This window comes from Macaca fascicularis, chromosome 2 (genome assembly GCF_037993035.2).
Source record: "Macaca fascicularis isolate 582-1 chromosome 2, T2T-MFA8v1.1".
NCBI classification, from domain to species: domain Eukaryota; kingdom Metazoa; phylum Chordata; class Mammalia; order Primates; family Cercopithecidae; genus Macaca; species Macaca fascicularis.
This window is the reverse complement of record NC_088376.1, coordinates 31,275,989-31,298,320: the sequence shown is the minus strand read 5'-3', so window position 1 is coordinate 31,298,320 and position 22,332 is coordinate 31,275,989. Positions and strand designations below refer to the sequence as shown.

Below are 22,332 nucleotides of genomic sequence, written 5' to 3'. Positions count from 1 at the left end.
GAGGCTGAGGCAAGAGAATCACTTGAACCCAGGAGGCAGAGATTGCAGTGAGCCAAGATCGCACCACTGCACTCCAGCCTGGGTGACAGAGCGAGACTCTGTCTCAAAAAAAAAGAAAGATGACAATATGAGCATTCTCTAATATTACTAGATGGAGCATATTGGGTTTTTTTATTGTCCATGTTAAAAGTATTCATATTTGGTCTTAAAACTATAATTGCCATGTCACTTGAAGTTCAGTATTTAAATTGGTTCACTGTCACCATCAATCTGAGAAGGCACCCATGCTTTCCTGCAGCCTACAGGAATAGCAGGGAAAGGAAATAAAGCCAGCAGGTGTCATTGCCAGGCTTCTTATGATACTTGGACCCAGCTTTCTCTTCTCAGAGTTTGTAAAATGTCCTGTTCTAGGGTTTCTGCTGCAAACTGGGGAGAGGGTGTAATCCATTCCCACAGGCCTCCAATTGCTTCTTTGATTTAGAAACCAACTTTCAAACCTCCCTCCATTAGATAGTCTACATCATTCTTTTGTGTGTGTCAACTTTGAGACATAATGTTTGTAAAATAAAATTCACCAATTTTGAGCACAAAATCCTATGAGTTTTGACAAATGTATGTAAAGGCATAGCTTGGAGACTGCTTTTTCAGTTCCAGACCATGGCAATAAAGCAAACATCACAATAAAGTGAGTCACATGATTTTTTGGGTTTCCCAGTATATATAAAAGTTATATTTACACTACAATATGGTCTATTAAGTGTGCAGTAGCATTTCTGTCTAAAACAATGTACATAGCTTAATTTAAAAATACTTTATTGCTAAAAAATGCTAATAATCATCTAAGCCCTCAGCTAGTTGTAATTCTTTTGCTGGAGGAGGGTCTTGCCTCCATGTTAATGGGTGATGACTGATTAGGGTGGTGGTTGCTGAAGGCTAGGGTGGCTCGTGGCAATTTCTTAAAATAAGACAACAATGGAGCTTGCTACACCGATGGACTCTTTCTTTCACCACAGATTTCTCTGTAATGTGCAATGCTGTTCAGTAGCATTTTACCCACAGTAGAACTTCTTTGAAAATTAGTCTTCTCAAACCCTGCCATTCCTTTATCAATTAAGTGTATGTAATATTCCAACTCCTTTGCTGTAATTACAGCAATGTTCACAGCATCTTCACCGGAGTAGATTCCATCTCAAGAAACCACTTTCTTTGCTCTTTCATAAGAAGCAACTCCTCATGCATTACAGTTTTATGATGAGATTGCAGCAATTGAGTCACCTCTTCAGGCTCTATTTCTAATTCTAGTTATCTAGCTATTTTCATCACATCTGCATTTACTTTCCCCACTGTTGTCGTGAACCCCTCCAAGTCAACCATGAGGGCTGGGATCAACTTCCTCCAAAATCAGCTTCTTCCAAACTCCTGTTAATGTTGACATTCTGACTTCTCCCATGAATCATGAATGTTATTAATGGCATCTTAGAATGGTGAATCCTTTCCAGAAGGTCTTCAATTTACTTTACCCAGATTCATCAGAGGCATCACAATCTATGACAGCTATAGCCTTACTAAATGTATTTCTTAAATAATAAGACTTGAAAGTCAAAATTACTCTTTGATCCATGGGCTGCAAAATGGATATTGTATTAGCAGGCATGTAAACAATATTAATCTCCTTGTGCATCCCTATCAGAGCACTTGGGTGACCAGGTACATTGTTGGTAGGCAGTAATATTGTGAAAGGGACCTTTTTTACTGAGTCCCAACTGTGGGCTTAAAATATTCAGGAAACCATGTTGTAAACATGTATGTTGTCATCTAGGCTTTATTGATCCATTTATAGAGCACAGGCAGAGTAAATTTAGCATAATTCTTAAGGACCCTAGGATTTTCAGAATGGCCAATGAGCATCAGCTGCTACTTACAGCCACCAACTGCATTATTCCCTAACAAGAATATCAAACTGTCCTTTGAACCCTTGAAGTCAAGCATTGACTTCTCCTTTTGAGCTATGAAAGCCCTAGATGGCATCGTCTTTCAATAGAAGGCTGTTTCATCTACACTGAAAATCTGATGTTTAGTACAGCCACCTTCATCAATGATCTTGGCTAAATCTTCTGGGTAGCTCACTGCACCTTCTACATCAGCACTTGTTGTTTGCATTGCACTTTGATGTGATGGAGATGGCTTATTTCCTTAAACCTATGACCCAACCACTGCTAGCCTCTAGCTTTTCTTCTGCAACTTTCTTACCTCTCTTAGCCTTCATAGAATTGAAGAGAGTTACGGCCTTGCTCTGGAATAGGCTTTGGCTTAAGAGAATGTTGTGGCTGGTTTGATCTCCTATTGAGACCACTTAGACTTTATGCATATCAGCAATAAGACAGTTTAGCTTTCTCATCATTCATGAGTTCAGTAGAACAGCACTTTAAATTTCCTTCACAAGCTTTTCCTTTGCATTAACAACTTGGATAAATGTTTGGTGCAAGAGGCCTAGCTTTTTGCTCATCTTGGCTTTTGACTTGAACTTGGCCTTCCTCAGTAAGCTTCATTATTTCTAGTTTTTTATTTCAAGTGCAACTCTTCTTTTCACTTGAACACTTGGAGGCCTTTGTAGGGTTATTTTTTTTGGCCTAATCTTCATATTGTTATGTCTCAGGGACTTTTCATGTCATTAGGGAGGCCCAAAGAGACAGAGAGAGATGGAGAGTGGCCAGTGGAACAGTCAGAACACACACAACATTTACCAATTAAGTTTGCTGTCTTATAAGGAAGAGCACACCTTATAGTGCCCCAAATCAATTACAATAGTAGCATCAAAGACCACCAATCACATATCACCATAACTGATATAATAATAATGAAAAAGTTTGAAATATTGCAAGAATTACCAAAGTGTGACACAGAGACACAAAGTGAACACATGCTGTTGGAAAAATGACACTGTAAACTTGCTTGACGCAAGGTTGCCACAAACCTTCAATTTGTTTAAAAAAAAAAAATGCAGTATTTGTGAAGTGTGATAAAATAAACTATGTCTGGAGTCATGCAACCCCCAGCACAATGATGATAGGTGTCACCCTGCTCCCCCAAATTGCATTGTGCCCCTTTGTAGTAAAATCTTTTATGTTGGCAACCACTTATCTTATTTCTGTCTCTATAGTTTTACCTGTTCCAGAATGTCATATAAATGGAATTCCATGGCATCCAGTCTTTTCTGCCTGGCTTCTTTCATGTAGCATAGTGCTTTGAGTCATACAAGTTAATGTAGGTTTCAGTACTCCAGTCCTTTTTATTGCTAAATATTATTCTGTTTTATGGATATAACACATTTTGTTTATACATGTACCAATTTGTGGACATTTGTGTTGTTTCCAATGTTTAGCTATTATAAATAAACCTTCAATGAACATTGACATATCAGTCTTTGTATGGACATGTTTTTATTCTTCTTAGGTAAATGAGAGTGTGATTGCTGGGTCACATAGTAAATGTATGTGAGACTTGATAAGAAACTGCCACAGTGTTTAAAAAAAAAAAACTGATGTTCCATTTTGCATTTCCTCAGCAGTGTTACAAGGGTTTCAGTTGCACCACATCCTTGTCGACGCTTGGAATTGTCAGTTTTGTCATTCTAGTAAGTGGATGGAGGTTGAGCATCTTTGTGTGTATATGAGTTTTTAAAAATATATGACAGGCTCTGATGTGGTTTTCTTTATGTTTCTTCTGCTTGGGGTTTGTTGAGATTTTTAGATATGTGAATTTATAGTTTTTAACAAATTTGGAAACTTTTTGGTGATTCTTTCCTGAAATGTTTTTCTCTCTTACCCTTTCTACCATCTCCTTCTCTAACTCCAATTATATGTATAAATATACTGCTTGATATTATTATCCCATAATCACAGATGCTTATTCATTAGTTTTTAAATATTTTCTGTGGTTTAAAAAAAAATTTTTTTTTTTGAGACAGGATCTCACTCTTGCCCAGGCTGGAGTGCAGTAGCACGAACACTACTCATTGCAGCCTCAACCTTCTGAGCTGAAATGATCCTCTCATCTCAGCCTCCTGAGTAGCTGGGACCATAGGCACATGCTACCATGCCTGGATAATCTGTACATTTTTTGTTGAGACTAGTTTTGCCATGTTCCCCAGGTTGGTTTCAAACTCATGGCCTCAAACAATCCTCTCACCTCAGCCTCCCAATGTGTTGGAATTATCTTACTCAGCCATTTCCTTTTTGTTTTCCTTTTTAATTCTTGATATTTTTATTTCTATGGCTTCAAGCAATATTGCTATATTTTCAAGCAATACTTCTGTCTTCTGTAATATCTAATGTGCCATTAATCCTATTCAGTTTTATTTTTAATTTCAAATTTCTCATGTTTCTGTTCATGCTAGTCATATCCTCTACCTTCTTGAAGATATGTCATATATTCACAATAGCTGTTTTCCAACTCCTTCCTCTCTGCTTCTCAGCCCCTCATATTCTAGCCACTGTCGACTCCCTGAACTCCACACTGTGTCTTCTCACCCCAGTGGAACTGCTGGGCTCTGTTTGAGTTCCCCTTTCCTGCACTGCACCTGGAAACTGCAAGCAGTAAGCTGGACACAATTGTTTGTATTTCTTTTCTCAGGATCACTGTGTTGTACTATCTGAAAGTCATTGTTTTCTGCATTCTGTCTGGTTTTCTAATTGTATGCCAGCCACATTTCCAACTTTTCCTGGGTCATTTCTTTCTTCCCACCCTCTGCCCCATCTGCTATTCCATGAAACAGAGAGAATGTTCGCTTAGTTTTCATCTCTCTGGTTTGGTTGTATTTGAGATAGAACTTTCAGGACTTTTATGACTTGCCAACATGACTTCTATGAGTTTTAGTTTATAGAATGATGTTATACCCTTTTTTTAGTTTGGTTGCTGTTTGTGGCTTTTTGCTTGGCTTTATTTTTGCTCATTTCATTAGGAATGTGGAATGGAAATTCTGTAATGCATTTTCAATCCACCAGCTTAATCAAGACTTCCTCTACCTTTATTTTCCAGTTGCCAAAATATTCACTGTACTGGTGGTAATTTTCACTGTGTCGATTGATTGCCACTCCTAAAATGGTAGAATCTCATACTAGAAGAGTCCTGTTTTCATTGGTCTGTTTTGGTTACCAAGAGTAGAAACTCTCTCTGGCCAGCTCACAGAGGAGTGGCCACAGATGCTGGCTGCCACAAGGGATCATGAGAGGGACAGGGACCTCAGGGAACTTGGAGACCGGAAACTGCAGTCCAGCCTCATGACAATAGCAAGCTGTCCGAAAACCTGGCGGCCCCGAGGTAGCTGATCCTCTCTGTGGAACGGGGTCTTTCTGCTTATCTTTCCGCCTCTTATCCATTCTGCTGCTTCTGCTGGCTGGCTCATTCTGTTCACTCAGAGTTTCTACGGCTTGATAACTTTTTCTGGCCTTGATCTGTTCTTTACCATACCTTCTCAGCATTTATTTCAAGTACTCAATCTATTTGTATTTCCTACCTCAGCCTAGCCTTTTAGCTCCAGACCAGTGGTCCTGATAAACCTCCTCTTGTATTAAGTGTCCTTGGATCAGGTTCTTTCCCTGCTTTAATCCACTTTGTCCAGGAAGGTATTGTCAGATAGCACAAAATCTGGCTCCTTTTGGTGACTGTTTCAGTTGTCTATTGCTGTATAACAAACCACTACAAAACTAGTGGCTTAAAACAACGACTTCTTATTTCTTGTGATTCTGTGGGTTAGCTGGGCTCAGCCAGATGGTTTTCCTGCTCCATACAGTGTTAGCTGGGATCACTTAAGAGATTTTCTTCTGCTGGGAACTCAGCTTGGCCTGGAACATCCAAGAAGGCACTCACATGGCTGGATCTCACTGGGGTGGCTGGGATGGCTGGGCTTTTTTTATAGCATCTATATAATATCTTGGACTTGAATTAAGCTTGTTACAGCCCAAGATGTTTTCCAGATGAATGGCTGCCAGGCTAGCTCTCCTGACCTGTGCCCCTTTACCATCAGAAACAAGACTATCAATAAACCCTGAAAGTAATTAGAGATTCATTCTCTTTAGGAACCTAAGACTTCTGCCAAAAAAATAAATCAATAAAACAGATGGTTTTTGCATCTGGTAAGACATTTGTCTTGATTTTCTTCATTTTCACCTGAGGTACAGTGCTTATCTTGAAGACTTAAAAGACTGGCATTTGTTTCCTTTTTGAAGTTACCATGATAGTTGATGTATGACTCCTTTTATTGAGGCTCATATCTTTTAGTTGTTTTTATTTATTATAGGTAGAATATTATGTTGTCTCTTTTCCTGAAAAGCTATAATTGACTGAAAGCCATTTCTCTATTTAGTGTGTGAAAATGCCTCATAATGGCTCAGAAAATCAAACTACAGTAGCATTTGTCATTAGGCAGGCTGTTCTTTCTGGTCCATTTGAAACACAGTAAAACCTCCAATATTGGGACCCCACTCATGTGGAGTTTGTGATTACTCAGCTAATGTTTGACTGTGTAAATGGTGTGCTTGGAAGATTAATAGTGCGAAGGACATGCTTACGTGTGCGCTATTTTCCCTGGTGTTTCCAAGGGCTCTTACACCCATGGCCCAGCCCCACTTGCCTCTCAGTGTCCCCTCGCTCTCTGCGTCCTCTCTCCACACAGCTGGGCCACCCTCCCCTGCCCTCTGGCCCTGGTCACTGCCTGGAACCCTCTGCTGACACCCAACCTTCTGTGCTTAGGTCATGGCTCACCTCCACTGTCTGGAGATTCCAAAGGCTGCTCCTGAACGCTCACCCTACCTCTGCCACCAGAGTTGCCAGCTCTGTGCCAGACGAGGCCACTATCGTACTGCATGGTGGACTTTAGCCCTTCCCATGGCCAGGTCTGTAGCAGAGGGACATGCAGTCAAAGTCAGAACCTAGAACGCTTTGTAGCATAGAAATCATTCTGCTAAATGTTTGGGCTCCAGAGGTGCCATGTGTTGGAGTCACGGTCACTCCTCTGTGGCAGGCAGAATCAGCCCCTGGGCCTGCCGCCATCCTTTCCTGCCCTGAGTTTCCCCAACTCAGACACCGTCTCCTCCGTGGTGCTGCTGAGGAGCCCCCAACTCTCTGTCTTTGGTGAAGGAAACGTAAAATTGTTTATAAGGAGGAAGGCATTCATTCTGAATTTAAAAAATTGAATATTATATGTAAAATTACTAACTTTTGTACAAACCTCTGAGCACAGCCTTGGGAAAATTGGAGACTAACTGTAAAAGTGATATAGGCAAAAGGTGTGGCAGGCAAAGGAAGCCACACGGATAGTCAGATCCGTGCAGCCCACTGTCCTTGCATCATCCAGACACTGCCTCGAACCACAGAAACATCTCTTTGGATCCAGAAAAAACCAAGGGCAGGAGCTGTGCTTAGAGGGCTCTCCTTTCTGCTCCTGCACAGAACCCCTTATCCCCCTCCGGCAGCTTCTTTGCACCCTTTGGGGTGGAAGTCAGGGTGGAGGGAAGGCGGTCTTCCTGCTGTGGGGAGACAAGCTGATTTGCAGCTCATGTTCCATGCCCATCAAACATGTGAGTGCACATACAGGAAGCCAAAAGGACAGACATCACTCACTCTTAGAATGAGCCTAACATCCTGTACAACAGCCTGTGTGCTGTTGCTCTAGGTTTAGGTGACTCTGATGATCAGGGAGTCTTTTTTCAACCATAAGAGTTGAGACTTCAGTGGGAAATGGGCCTGACCAAGCTAGGAGGCCTTCCTTAATTCAAATGAATGTGCCACAATCTCAGCCAGCCTCAAAAGAGCTCTTGAAAGGAGAACTGTCAACGTATAATCATGAGAGGCGATTTAGAATCCGTAGCCAAGACTCCTACAATCCATTCATTCTTTTTTTCCCCCCTCCCCCCAGACAGAGTCTTGCTGTGTCCCCCAGGCTGGAGTGCAGTGTGTGGTCTTGGCTCACGGCAACCTTCACCTCCTGGGTTCAAGTGATTCTCCTGCCTCAGCCTCCCGAGTAGCTGGGATTATAGTCACCCGCCCCCGTGCCCAGCTAATTTTTGTATTTTTAGTAGAGACGGGTTTCGTCATGTTGGCCAGGCTGGTCTCAAACTCCTGACTTCAGGTGATCTGCCCACTTCGGCCTCCGAAAGTGCTGGGATTACAGGTGTGAGCCACCACACCCGTTTCATTCTTTTGTTCACTCATTTCCTCATTCAACAAACACACATTGGAAATCCATATTTCTGTTTCTGCTTTTAATTACAGGAAGAGTGAATTGTCTACACAGTTTTTGATGTGCTGGGTACATGAAAAATGTAGTGGACATTTCACCTTGCTTGCTTTAAAATATTGTATGCGGTCTGTGGGGTTCAACTCTCTATAGTTTTGGCCTCACAGTTTAGTTTATCCAACAGGAAAATAAAACAAACACACCAGAGAGAAAGGTGCGTGTGTTTCAGTGTGATTTGCTGTTCAGAATCTACCTGTAATCTCTCTAAACTCAGTGTCCTTTTTATGAAACGGGAATGGTAATAGCTCTTCCCCTGCATCCTGTCTTTGTGGAGCAGGTGGTATCAGTGAAGGTACCTAAATTCTGCTGGGTTCCTCTCTGTGTTCCCAAATAGATAAGAAAGCCAGGAATGAGGAGTATTTTCGTGCCTCAGACTCCCATAATGGTATAAGTACCCTCCTTCTTCTCCTCGCTCACACTGCATGTGATTTGGAAGAAAAGTGCCTGCTGGCCCCCAGGAAATGGCAAGTGCTAATCTTTGCTCTCTTCAACACCCAAGCATGTGGCCATTACACAGGTGGCAGAGGGCAGGGGAAGTCTTAGCTGCCACACTGGATCCCTGACCTCAGAAGTAAGACAACTGTTTTTCTCTAATAGATAGTTGGACAAAAGGACTTTGAAAACATTAGCCAGATGTAGAATCCCTGTTGTTTCGCCCCTACGTCTAAATAAAAGCAATGACTTGTACTTGCTAATTTTGGCTCCTAAAATGTAGCACTAACAGATGTGTCTTGAAATATTTTTAATATATTAAAAACTAGAACATCTTTTGTGGTCATACAGAAAGTATGGTGATTAGCCAGGGGTTGAGCACAGCTGGGGCGCGGTTCTGGCATTTGGAGCTGCCATCATTCTTTTCCTGGCTGCTGTGGCCTCTGTTCCAATCCCAGGTAAGCCACAGGCTCAGCCAGAAAAAGCATGGTCACGCCAGACTCGCAGCAAGAGCCGCTGGGATCCAGCCACTGCCCTTAGTTACATCTTTTAAAGATTACTAAGTAAGAACCTTAAATATTTTGACCTAAGGTTGTTAAAAACTCTTTGAAGATGAAAACCAAATAGAATAAGTTAAAAAAATTCAAACCAGAATGTGTGAAATCAAATGACATTTGAGTTGTTCAGCTGAAAACATTGCAAAGCCAGCTTTGTGGAAGGAGTCTTCAAAACCAGGCACCCTGTGTCAGTGGGTGGCAGTGTTTTAAGTAACCTTTGCTCTTTTCAAGTCTTTTGAATCTATGAAATATGAACACTACTACAACAAACACCCCCACCTCTTTCAGATTTTTTTTTTTTTTTTTTTTTTTTGAGATAGAGTTTTGTTCTTGTTGCCCAGGCTGGAGTGTAATGGCACAGTCTTGGCTCACTGCAACTTCCGCCTCCTGGGTTCAAGCAATTCTTATGCCTCAGCCTCCCAAGTAGCTGGGTTTACAGGTGCCCACTACCATGCCCAGCCAATTTTTTTGTATTTGTAGTAGAGACAAGGTTTCACCATGTACTCCTGACCTGAAGTGATCTGCCTGCCTTGGCCTCCCAAAGTGCTGGGATTACAGGCATGAGCCACCATGCCTGGCCAGAATTGTTCTTCACTCATGCTACATGCCTTACCTCCAAGACATGTTAAACATGTATTTTTAGACACATAGAACAAACTAAAAGTGATGTGGACAAAGTTCAGCAGCTTCTCAAGCCCAGATTTATTGCCTTTGGGAGTCCTTTGTGTCTTGCCTTGGTAATGTCCAAAGGCCTATTCTGTTCAAGATACCATGATGACTTCTCTGAAGTTGAGAAATGTAAGATTCAACCAGATGAAGAATTCTGCTATTACCACATTAATTACCGTATGCCATCTGGGGATTTTTGTTTTTAAATACCCTGTCATCATGTGGTAGATCTATATATGCTGACATGGAAAGATCACTAAGACATAACTTTTCGTGAAGAAAAAGGGAAACCAAAGAACAATATAGATTGCTTGATTGTATTTACATTAAAAGTAAAATAAGATAACTATTTGTAATATACATATAATGCCAAGAAAAAGACAAAACTCGTTGTTTAGGGGGCAGCTGTGAGATTAAAGGGGAGACTTTCACATTTTACTTTAATTACATTACTTTAATTGCATTCAACAGATGGTTATGGAGCCCTTACTCTGTACCTGGCACTGTTCTAGGCTCTGAGGATTCAGCATTGATCAGAAGACAAAAATTCCTGCCCTCGTGAAGTTTACATTTAGTGGAAGAGACAGACAATAAACCAAGCAGTAGAGTAAGGCAATAAGTATTATGGAAAAAGCAAGGCAGGGAAGCAGTAAGGAGAATTATGGACAGGAAGTGACAGTTCTAATTAGACAAGATGGGGCTGTCAGGGCACTGCTCTGAAGAGGGCATCAGAGTCAAGATGGCATCAATGGGAGGGGAGGGAGCTAGCCAGGTGCATTTCTGTGGCAAGGGCATTCCCTGCAGAGGGAACAATGAGTGCATAGACATTGAGGCTGGACTAAAGAGGACCTGACGCGTTTGAGGAACATTTAGGCGCGTACTATATCAGAGGCTGGGTGAACAATACAGGGTGGGTGGGTGGGTGAAGGAAGTCAGATGAGGCTGTGGGCAAGGACTTTGACTCTCACTCTGAGTTATTTGGGGAGCTGCTGAAGAGTTTTAAACAGAGAGGAAGGGATGTCCTGTGTTTTAATTTGAGCTCTCTGGCTGGCTGTCATGTTGAAAATGGAGAGGGAAGACCAGTCAGAATAAACTCCAAGAAAGATTATGGTGGCTTAAACCACAATGGTGGCAGTGAAGATGGTAAGAACTGGTGAGAAACTTTATATATATGTTTTGAAGATTATGACAATAAGACCTACTGACAGGTGGGATGATATATGGAAGAAAAAGGGAAGAGTAAATAATGACACCAGGGTTCTTGGTCCAGGTCAAGAATGGGGTTGCTTTGACTGAAGAGTAGCTGGTAGTAGGAGTAGTAGCAGGATATCAGAAACTCAACTGGACATGTGATGTCCAAAGAATGATGCCTAGATAGGCATTTTGGTAGGTACTAATTGTTATTAATAAAAATAATAAGAGCATACATAAATGAAATTAAAAGCAGAAAATGCATAGAGAAAAATCAATAAAACCAAAAGCCACTCCTTTGAAAACCTTATTAAAATCAATAAGTCTTTAGTCAAGCTAACTAAGAAAAAAGATGATACAAATTACTAATGTCAGAAATGAAATAAAGGATATCACCACAGATTTTATGGACACTAAAAGGATAATGAAGGAATATGATGAACAATTCTATACCCACAAACTTGAAAACCTAGATGACATAGGCCAATTCCTTGAAAGGTAAAATCTGCCAAAACTCACATAAGAAGAAATAGGCAATCTGAATAATTCTGTATCTATTAAGGAAATCGAATCAATAATTAATAAGCCTCCAAAACAGAAAGCACCAACCCGGATAGGTTTACTGGTTTCTACTAAACATTTAAAGAAGAAATGATACCAATACTCTACAGTCTCTTCCAGAAAATAGAAGCAGAGTGAATATTTCCTAACTCATTCTACCAGGCCAGTTTTATCCTAATACCAAACCAAAGACATTACAAGAAAAGAAAACGATAGACCAGTATCTCTCATCAACAGAGATGCAAAAATCCTTAACACACTATTAACAATTAAAATCCAAAAATGAATAAAAAGAATTATTCACCATGATCAAAAGGGATTTATACTGGGTATACAAGGCTGATTTAACTTTTGAAAAATCAACTAATGTCGTTCATCATATCAACAGGCTAAAGAAGAAAAAGCTCATGGTTATATCAGTAGATGCAGAAAAACCATTTAACAAAATTCAACACCCATTCATGATAAAAATTCTCAGTGAACTAGGAATAGAGAGGACCTTACTCAACTTGATAAGGAACATCTACAAAAATCATACTGCTTACATCATATTTAAAGGTAAGAAACTCAAAGCAATCCTGATAAGATTAGGGACAAAGCAAGGATGTTCTCTGACACCAGTGCTTTCAACATTGACCTGGAAGTCCAGTCCTAACTAATGCAGTAAGACAAGAAAAGAAAATAAAAGGTATATATCTTGAGAAGGAAGAAATAAAACTGTCTTTGTTCACAGATGATATAATCATCTATGTAGAAAATCCAAAAGAATTGACAAAAAAAAATCTCCTGGAACAATATAATAAGCAATTATGGCAGGGTTGCAGGATACAAGGTTAATATACAAAAATCAATTGATTTCTTTTTTTAAGAAAAAAAATTTTGAGACAGGGTCTCACTCTGTCACCCAGGCTGGAGTGTACTGGCATGATCATGGCTCACTACAGCTTTGACCTCCCTGGGCTCAGGTGATCCTCACACCTCAGCCTCACAAGTAGCTGGTACTTCAGGTGCACACCAACATACCTGGCTAATTTTTGTACTTTTTTGTAGAGATGGGGTTTTGCCATGTCACCCAGGCTAGTCTTGAACTCCTGAGGCTCATGTCTTAGCCTTCCAAAGTGCTGGGATTACAGGCATGAGCCACCACACCCAGCCAATTTATTTCTTATATACCAGCAAAGAACAGGTAGAATTCAAAATTAAAACACATGACCATTTACATTAGAACCCCCAGAAATAAAATACTTAGGTATTAATCTAACAACATATATATGACTTATATGAGGAAAACTATAAAACTCTTGTGAAAGATATCAAAGAATTAAGTTAATGGAGAGATATTCCATATTCATGGATAGGAAGACTTAATGTTCTCAAGGTATCAGTTCTTCCCAACTTGATATATAGATTCAACATAATCTCAATCAAAATTCCAGCAAGCATAAAATTAAATAAATCAACCAAGTTATTTTGTGGATATTGACAAACTGATTCTAAAGTTTAAAGAGAGAAGCAAAAGACCCAGAATAGTCAACACAATATTAAAGGAGAGAATAAAGTCAGAGGACTGACTTTATCTGACTTTAAGACTTACTGCAGAGCTACAGGAAATAAAACAGTGTGAAAAGAATAGACAAATAGATCAGCAGAACAGGATAGAAGAGCCCAGAAATAGACCCACATAAAATAGTTAATCGATCTTTGGCAAAGGGGCAAAGGCAATACAGTGGAATAGAGACTTCATCTTTTCAACAAATCATTCTGGAAAAACTGGACATCCACATGAAAAATTCAGTCTAGGCACAAATCTTACACCCTTCACAAGAATTAACTCAAAATAGATCATAGACATAAATATAAAACACAAAACTATAGAATTCCTAGAAGATAACACAGGATAAAATCTAGGTGACCTTGGATATGGCAGTGATTTTTCAGATACACCACCATAGACAATCCATTAAAGAAACAATGGGTAAGTTGGACTTCCTTAAAATTTAAAACTTCTGCTCTGTAAAAGACAATGTCAAGAGAATGAGAAGAGAAGCCACAGTCTGCGAGAAAATATTTGCAAAGGACACACCTGATAAAGTACTGTTTTCCAAAATATGCAACGAACTCTTAAAACTCAACAGTAAGGAAACAACCTGATTAAAACCTGGGCAAAAGTCTGAACAGTCACCTCACCAAAGAGGATATACAAATGGAAAATATATTAGCACCACATGTCACTAGGGAATTGTATGTTAAAATAACAATGAGATACCAATACACATCTATTACAGTAGCCAAAATAGAAAACTAACATCACCAAATGCTGGTGAGGATGTGAAACAACAGGAATTTTCATTTATGCTGGTGGGAATGCTAAAGGTGCAGACAATTTGTCAGAAACTGTCGAACTGTCTGTAGTTATTACAGAACTAAACATACTCTTATCATATGATCCAGTGATCATACCCCTTGGAATGTACCTAAATGAATTGAAAACTTACGTCCACACAAAAATCTGCATACAGATGCTTATAGCAGAGTTATTTTTAATTGCCAAAATTTGGAAGCAGCAAAGATTTCCTGCAGTAAATGAATGGATAAATAAACTGCAGTGCATCCAGACAATGGAATATTATTCAGCACTAAAAAGATATGAGCTATCAAGCCATGAGACGACATAGAGGAAATTTAAATACATATTACTGAGCGAAAGAAGCCAATCCAAAAAGGCTACACACTGTGATTCCAACTATATGACATTGTCAAAAAGGCAGAACTGTGGAGACAATAAAAAGATCAGTGGTTGCCAGGGGTTGAGAGTGGGGGAGGATGACTAGCAAAGCACAGAGGAATTTTAGGGTGATGGAACTATTCTGCATGATCCTATAAGGGTAGATAGATGTTGTTACACATTTTTCAAAACCCATGGAATATACAAAACCAAGGGTGAACCCTAATTTAAGCAATAGACTTGAGGGGATGTGGCAACATAGGTTCGTTGATTGTAACAAGTATACCACCGTGGTGCGGGTTGTGGCTACTGGAGAAGGTTTGCATAGGGAGGGAGCATAAGGGAACTCTGTAGTTTCTGCTCTGTTTTGCTGTGAACCTAAAACTGTCCTAAAAATTAAAGTTTATTAATTAAAAAAAAAATATTTGGAGTTTTAAAACACAAGTCAAAGACTAGTTACGGTCTATTAAGACTGTGAATGTATGTAGCAATTCTGCTTGTGAAGGGAAATACACTATTTAACATGAAATTATACTCCTGACACAATATGCTATATATACAGGAACCTCATAACTAGTAAATTTTCAACATGTGAGTTCAGTGACTAGTAAGAATGAATAAAAATGAAGCTCCTTTAGTTAATCTAAGCAAGGGAACATCTATTTATAGTTACTAATTAAAGGACTCTGTAAAGCAGGAAAACCATGCATGATAAGTGGTAAGCAGCAAACTTCTGTGGATTTGGGCCTCATGATGGTTTAAAATTGCCTTGCAATTTGATCTCACCAGTGGTTGACATTTGACTGTAGTCCATTTGCCAGCCAAGGTAAGTCCCTACCCATTGCTGTCTGCAGCTGGCCCCAAGCTCTTGCTGGACAGGAATGCCTTAAAGGGAACGCACACTGGAAGGCAGTTCAGAAAGAGGGAAACAGGGAGGAGGTGTAAGTAGGACAAAGAAGAGTCAAACTACAGAGGAATCATAAAGAAAATAATAGAATAAATTGAGAACCCAAGGGGATGGAAAAAAATAGCAAGCAAGGAGAATAAGAAAGAAGAAAAGGTAATAGTGTCAGTAGAAAAAACTGTTAGTGGAAGGCAGGTTAAACTTGGAAGGAAAAATGAACAAAAAAGCAAAGTAGGAGTGTTGGAATTTACAACAATAGAGCACCACATCATCTCTTCTGCTCAATAATTTTGGAATTGTTGGCTGATGCATTAGCCCAGTGTTTCTCAACTGGGGGTATCTCACCCTCCCACTCAAGAGACAGTTATCAATGTCTGCAAACATTAGGGTGTGCTAAGGGTGCTGCTCAATATCTGAAAATACACAAGACAGCTCCCCACCTCCAAGGAATTCTCTGATCCAAAATGTCAAGAACAAAGAGGGTGACAAACTGCGTTGGCCCGTTGTCAGCACCAGTTCCAGACTCCAAGTGACTGTGCTTCAGTTCACCCACTGTTTTCTGACCTATATCGTGTTATACTGCATACAGATCAAGTCGATGATCAGACCTCAGCAAAGAAATTAAAATTTGGCTGATAAATATATCCTGAGTAAAGAATCCTTTGCTTCACTCTTTCTTTCAGCAACTGCTCAGTGAGGACCTGCTGTGTGCCCACGGCTGTCAGCACTTACCAAAGGCTGTGTGGGCTTCAGAGATGGAGAACAGATTAGTGGTTCTTCAGAGCTGGAGAACAGATCAGTGGTTGCCAGGGTTTAGGGATGGTGGAGAGGAGGGAGTGGGTGTGACTTCCCAGTGGTGGTGGCGCAGTACTGTGCCTTGGTTGCCATGGTGGTTACGTGAACCCACACGTGATGAAGTCACACAGAAGCGTAGGCACACTTCGTACCCCTGTCAGCATCTTGGTTTTGACATCGTGCTATAGTTATGTGAGACATAACCGCTGCGGGAAATTTGGGAAAGGGTACACAAGACCTCTCTGTACGACACTTGTATCCTTCTGTAAATTTAAACATTTCAAAATAAAAAGTTTTTTTTTTTTTATTCAAACCTTAAAAGGGAAAAGACAAGACTGGCCAAACAACGAATGAAAGATGTAATTGTAACCAGGACAGACAGGAATAGTCCATGCACACAGAACCCCATGAAGATCTATAAATAGAAAGGGCCAGAAAAGCAGCATACTCTTGGAGTATGGTATTGAAACTGGGAAAACAAACTCACTTTTTATTAAAATTGACCTATTCAGATGCAGTGCCAATAAGAAATAATTATGCCCTCTTGTGGAATCAAAATACTTCTATTTTGGTGAAAGGTATGTATTGTTGAAGTCTAACACTAAGTTATGTCATATCTAATACTGTTTAATTGCATGTTTTGTTATAGGGACAAGCAGATCTTTTGAAATATGCTAAGAATGAGACTTTGGAGAACCTGAAACAAATCCATTTTGCTGCTGTTTCATGTGGACTGAATAAACCGGGCACCGAAAATGCTGATGTCCAGAAGCCACGCCGGAGCTTGGAAGTCATACCTGAAAAAGCGAATGATGAAACTGGAGAATGAGGAAACTTACAATAAATCATTATGGAGTTTATAACTCTAGGACCAATTATAGTCAGATGGGACATTTGCTTTGCACTCGCTAATGAGAATAATATTCGGGATTTTAAAGCACAACTGGAATAGCTAATTACAGTCTATTAAAACTGTGAATGTATGTAGCAATCCTGCGTGTGAAGGCAAATAAACTCTATAGCAAGCAATTATATTGCTGGCCAAAATATGCTATATTTGTATACAAAGACATTCTAACTCAGTTCCAGTATGAAGAACAGATTATTCACTCTAGCTCCATTGAGAAACATTTTCCTAAGTGAAAACAATTTCTTAAGATGGAAATGGATTGGATTGTCAAATTACTATTTATTGGAGAAAAAACTTGATCTACGCGTTTTTACTTATGTGGGGTTGCCAGAGTATCTGGGTTCTAGATGATTTTGGTGGCATGCTTGCTGAGCCATAATTACTAAGGAGAATGTAAGTGGACAGGTTCCCTGAATCCCCGGGGTCCTTGGAGAGCCATCGAGGAGAATGTGCAATTGGACTGAAGCTCCCTGGCTGAAGACACATGCCGAATCAGCACATGGGTAGAGATGATGTAAAAGCAACAAATCTGGAAACAATACATTGTAAATAGTTTTTCATTGTATGAAGTAGTGTTCACATTAAAAAGATGTTTTATGATATTTCTCCAATAGCAGTACATGTGTTTAATGAAGCCTTAACTTTTAAGATTTCTGGTTCAAAATATTCTACTCTTAAGCGTGGCCACTTGCTTGTTGAACAGCTTTGTCAAAAATAAGTTGCTTGTCTGGGCTGACCTTATTTTGCTTTTGGTAAGGTTTCAACAGCTTTAAGCAACAGCAGCTGACTGTAAAGTGAACCGAGATACCCACAGCTGCCCTCTTGATGCTTCTGAATCAGGTCTGTAGTGATGTGCGCCTCAGAATTTGGCAAATAGGAAGTCAAAAGCAGTTACAGGGCAGGAGCAGGTGTAGCTTTCCTCCAGTTCTACTGGCAGCAGATTCCTTCAATTTATGTTTGTCTAAGAAAATATCTGTTTTTCCTCCACTTTTGAAAGATAATTTTGAGCCAGCTGAGTTTTTAATCCAAGCTTTTATTTTCCAAATCAGTGAAACTTCATGCTTTCAAGATACTGAACACGGCTGCCTAATTACTGCTTCTCCCAAACCAAAACTGCTTTCAAATTTTGGAAGGGTCAATATTTACTCTAAATCTTCAACAATCCCTTCTTTTCTGTTCAGCGACTCAGGTATATGAGCCAGATAAGTGTATGTAATCTTCAGCTGAGTATCTTATTAGTGATTTCCTCACAGTTCAAGAGATGCTCAGGAGCTGATGTTGCTCATTTGTTTCTGCCCAGGCTCCTCAGCATCCTCTTAAACAATGCTTTGCTCAGTTGTCTTGTCATTTGCATTCTAATAATGTGCTTAAGTTAAGGTGTCCATCTCCACTGCCCTTCTCTGGATATAATTTGTTAGAAAATAAGCCTGTTACTTGGATAGTGGTGCTGTTCCCTGCGCACCCAGCTAACCACCAGCCAGTAGCTTAGGCTCTTAGCCCAGAAATGAACTCTACAAGGGGTAAAAATGAATAGGAAATAGCAGAGAATTAAAAGTAAACTTATATAATGAGAAATGAAATAATGTGTAACCTAGATTATTGTTAAAAATACTTAGCTGGTAAGTAAATAGCAATATTCAATTTAAAGTGAAAAATCCAGAAGTCATGAAAAATGTCTTTTAAAGAATAATGAAATTGAAAAAAAAATTTACATGTCTAGTAATGACAGGCATTATCTAATATGTGACTTGAATAACTTTGATAGCAAAACACATGTAATTTATTGTAGTTTATACAGGCTTAGAATTGATTTTAAAATTGAAGGAGTATGAGAGAACATTCAGTCTTACACTTTCTTTTTCAGATGCCAAAGTTGCAGATAAAAATAAAATGCATTGCCTGATGTCAAAAAGTCTGTTAGGGGTAGTGTTGGTGCTGAGCCCAGCCCAGGGTTTGCTCCACCTTTCCATGATAAAATGTCAACCTTCTTTTGACCCATTTCATCAGAGAAATGAGCCAGGTGATGGGAATAGCAGGCATGCCTGCGGGGAGGTGTTCCCAGAGCTGCAGCGTTTCTCCTGTTTATCTAGTAACTGCACCATCCTTCCTGAGGATGACTCCTATCAGCAGAGCACAAATTCATGGCCAGTTGAGCTATTCTGTTCTTTTTTTCCCATTCATATGGAAACAGAAAACATTCATTAAACTGGGCCAAGGTTGTGATTTCTGGACCTCTATAAACAGCTTTTTCTTACAAAGGACTGGTCCACTCTGGATTAAACCTGAGGAGGCCTTGTTATAACCTCACAGGTCAAATAAAAGTGAGATCCCTGCTCCTGGGTTGCATAAGTTGTGGTGACAGCAGGGGTAACATGTTTGCTTCCTCCCGTTATCTGCATTCCTTAAATGGGCGTGGGGGCACCCATTTAAGTTACTCATTGTAAATACCAGTAATTCCTTGTGAATTTGACTAATGCTTACGTAGGGCACATTATAGACACACACACACACACACACACACACACACACACACACACACTGCATTATTCCCAATTAGGAGGAATATATACAGTCAGAGGTAGCATGAAAACAACTGGTAAATCTCTGCTGAGGACACAGGAAAATTCAGAGTTGGACAAAAATGCACAGAAATCATGGAAAACACCTGGTCAATTCAGTAGGAAATGAAACGTCACACTAGCAAGCCCAGTGTCACGTTTCCAGCAGTTGTGTTGATGTCAGTCCCACAGGGTAAATCCTGAGGCCTCTAGGAACACACTAAGTACATTCTGCTTCCTCTTTGCACATACATATTCAATGTATCCTTTCAGCTACTTAAAGTCTTGTAGACATTGGTCTATTTTCTGCCCTTAGCAGGCATGGCTTCTAAACAGTGGGAAAGAAGCCATCTAAACACAAATGCTTACCATCTCCGGGTGGGTGTGACCCAGGAACCAGGGCAAGGAGCAGAGTTCTTAGGCCTGGTGGTGGGCAGCCCCTAAGGAGGCTGCTTTTCCTCACCTACATGGAGTTGGGCTGTGAAGCACTGAATGGGGAAAGCCATCCAGCTTGCAAATGTTTCCACATGCAATCTTTGCCATGTGGCCTCATTTAGTATGTTGAGGTACTTTGAATTTGTTGAATCTTCAATCAAGCGTTTTAAAAAGTTATAAATGCAAATTTAGTGCAGTTACAGCTTAGTTCTGATTTACCCATCCAATACGGAAGAACGCCCAAGCTGGATATATCTGTCCACAGGTTCAGTGGCTGCTCATGTCTCGGCCAATATTTGCTACGAACAGACCTAACATTTGCTGTCAGTTGTAAGAATTCTCTATTTCTAATATTTGACAGTGGGACTCTTTGTTGGAGCTGTGTGCCAAGGACTGTGTCCAAGACACTTTGCACATATCATTTCATCTTCTCAACAACTGGCAAAGTATTTGTCTGATGTTACAGATGAAGAAATGAAGACTTTAGACAGGTTAGTTAACTAAGGCCATAGAGTGCTCAAGTCAGGATTTAAACTCAGCTTTGCTTGCTCCAAAACCTATATTCCCAACCATTCTTTTGAATTCTAGATATATATGTATCACCTCTAAACTACGAGTTGGGTACTATCTTGTAAAATGAGGCAGTTGGCATTTTCTTCTTCTTCTTTTTTTTTTTTTTTTGAAACAGAGTCTTGCTCTGTTGCATAGGCTAGAGTGCAGTGGTGCAATCTCGGCTCACTACAACTCTTGCCTCTCAGGTTTGAGTGATTCTCCTGCCTCAGCCTCCCGAGTAGCCGGGACTACAGGTATGCACCACCACGCCCTGCTGATTTTTGTATTTTTAGTAGAGACAGGGTTTCACCATGTTGGCCAGGCTGATCTTGAACTCCTGAACTCAAGTGATCCACCCACCTCGGCCTCCCAAAGTGCTGGGATTACAGGCGTGAGCCACCGCGCCCAGCCTTATTCTTCTTTAATATGATACATGGACTCTGTAGAAACCACTGAGATTCTGATTTTATTTAGCACATTTTAGACACCAGGGATTCACTCTGGACAAAAACAGGCATGGTCCCAGCCCCCATGGAACTCACAGTGTAACTGGGAAGAGAGAGACATTTATCCAAATAATTCCAAAGATATAGGTGCAATTAAAACTATGGAAAGTGCTATGAAGAGGCCCCACTGAGAGGCTACCTGGGTTCCATCCCATCACTTCCTAGCTGAGTGCTGAGGGGAGGTGTGCTTAACCTACCTTACCTCTGTAATTGTGGAAGTATTTTGTTTAGTGCTGCTTTCCCATACAGGGGTCTTATGAGTTGTTTGTAAAGCACTTAGACCAGCACCCAGTTCTCAGTGGACTTGTTGTAATGTTGCCATTCGTTATTGATAGGTGGGAACATGAGAGTGTTTAACGGGGCCTCACCACTCTTGAGAAGATGGAGGGAGTATTTACTGCTCTGTAACACAACCCCTAAAACCTGAAACAGTCATTTGTTCTCATGTCTGGGGCTTTGTGAGTTGACCGGGCTCATCTCAGTTTTCTTACTTGGGGTCTCTTGTGTAGGCACTGGCAGATGTTAGCAGGGGCTTTGGCTATGTGACTGGGCTGAACTGCTGGCTGGCTCACTAACTGGCACAGCCACCGCAGGGAGCTCGGCTGGGGCTGTGAACCAGGGCATCTGCACAGGTCTCTCCATGTGGCTTGGACTCCTCACTGCAGGACACTGCGTTCTGAGAGGGATTGTCCCAAGGGCAAGCATTCCAAAGACCAACATGGACGCTGCTCTTCTTCCTGAGGCTCCTGGAGGCCTATCTTCAGAAGCCTCAGCATGTCCCTGAGGCTACATCCTATTGTTTAGGCAAGTCACTAGGTCCTGCCCAGGTCCAAGGGGGTGGAGAACTCAACCAGGAGGTGGCAAGGTCACATTGTGGAAGATGATATGGGATAGGAGATGTTAAGACTATTTTTGGAAAATACAGTCTACTGTGGAAGCTTCCCTGAGAAAGCGGTATTTGAGCTGAGACCTGAAAGCAAAGACGCTCTCTCTACTTGCCCCACCCCAAAGAAAAGGGTCAGCAGCTGGGGATAGAAGAGTGGAAAGCAATTCAGGCAATTTAGACCAAGAGTCCAGCATTCTGCAAAGGCCAGTGGCAGGAGGGAGTGCAGCCTTGCTTGAGTACCTGAAAGGACAGTGAGACTGGAGTGCAGAGAAGGAAAAGGAAAGGGTGTGGAGTGAGTGGCAAGGGCACGGGGGCCTCTCAAGGAGGGTTTGGCAGTCCTTGTTAGGGAGTTTGT

At 40.7% G+C, this 22,332-nt stretch overlaps 1 protein-coding gene across 2 annotated transcripts in view; it reads left to right on the top strand.

Annotated features, from left to right (window-relative positions):
- The window catches only part of PLCL2 (phospholipase C like 2), a 194,719-nt gene extending 177,077 nt beyond the window's left edge, over nucleotides 1–17,642 (top strand). For both annotated transcript variants that reach the window (XM_005545687.5, XM_065539872.2), the window contains exon 6: nucleotides 16,780–17,642. In XM_005545687.5, coding sequence (XP_005545744.1) covers nucleotides 16,780–16,959 — 180 coding nt within the window. In that variant the 3' untranslated portion in view covers nucleotides 16,960–17,642. The remainder of the gene's footprint in view (nucleotides 1–16,779) is intronic.
- Nucleotides 17,643–22,332: the final 4,690 nt, after the last annotated feature.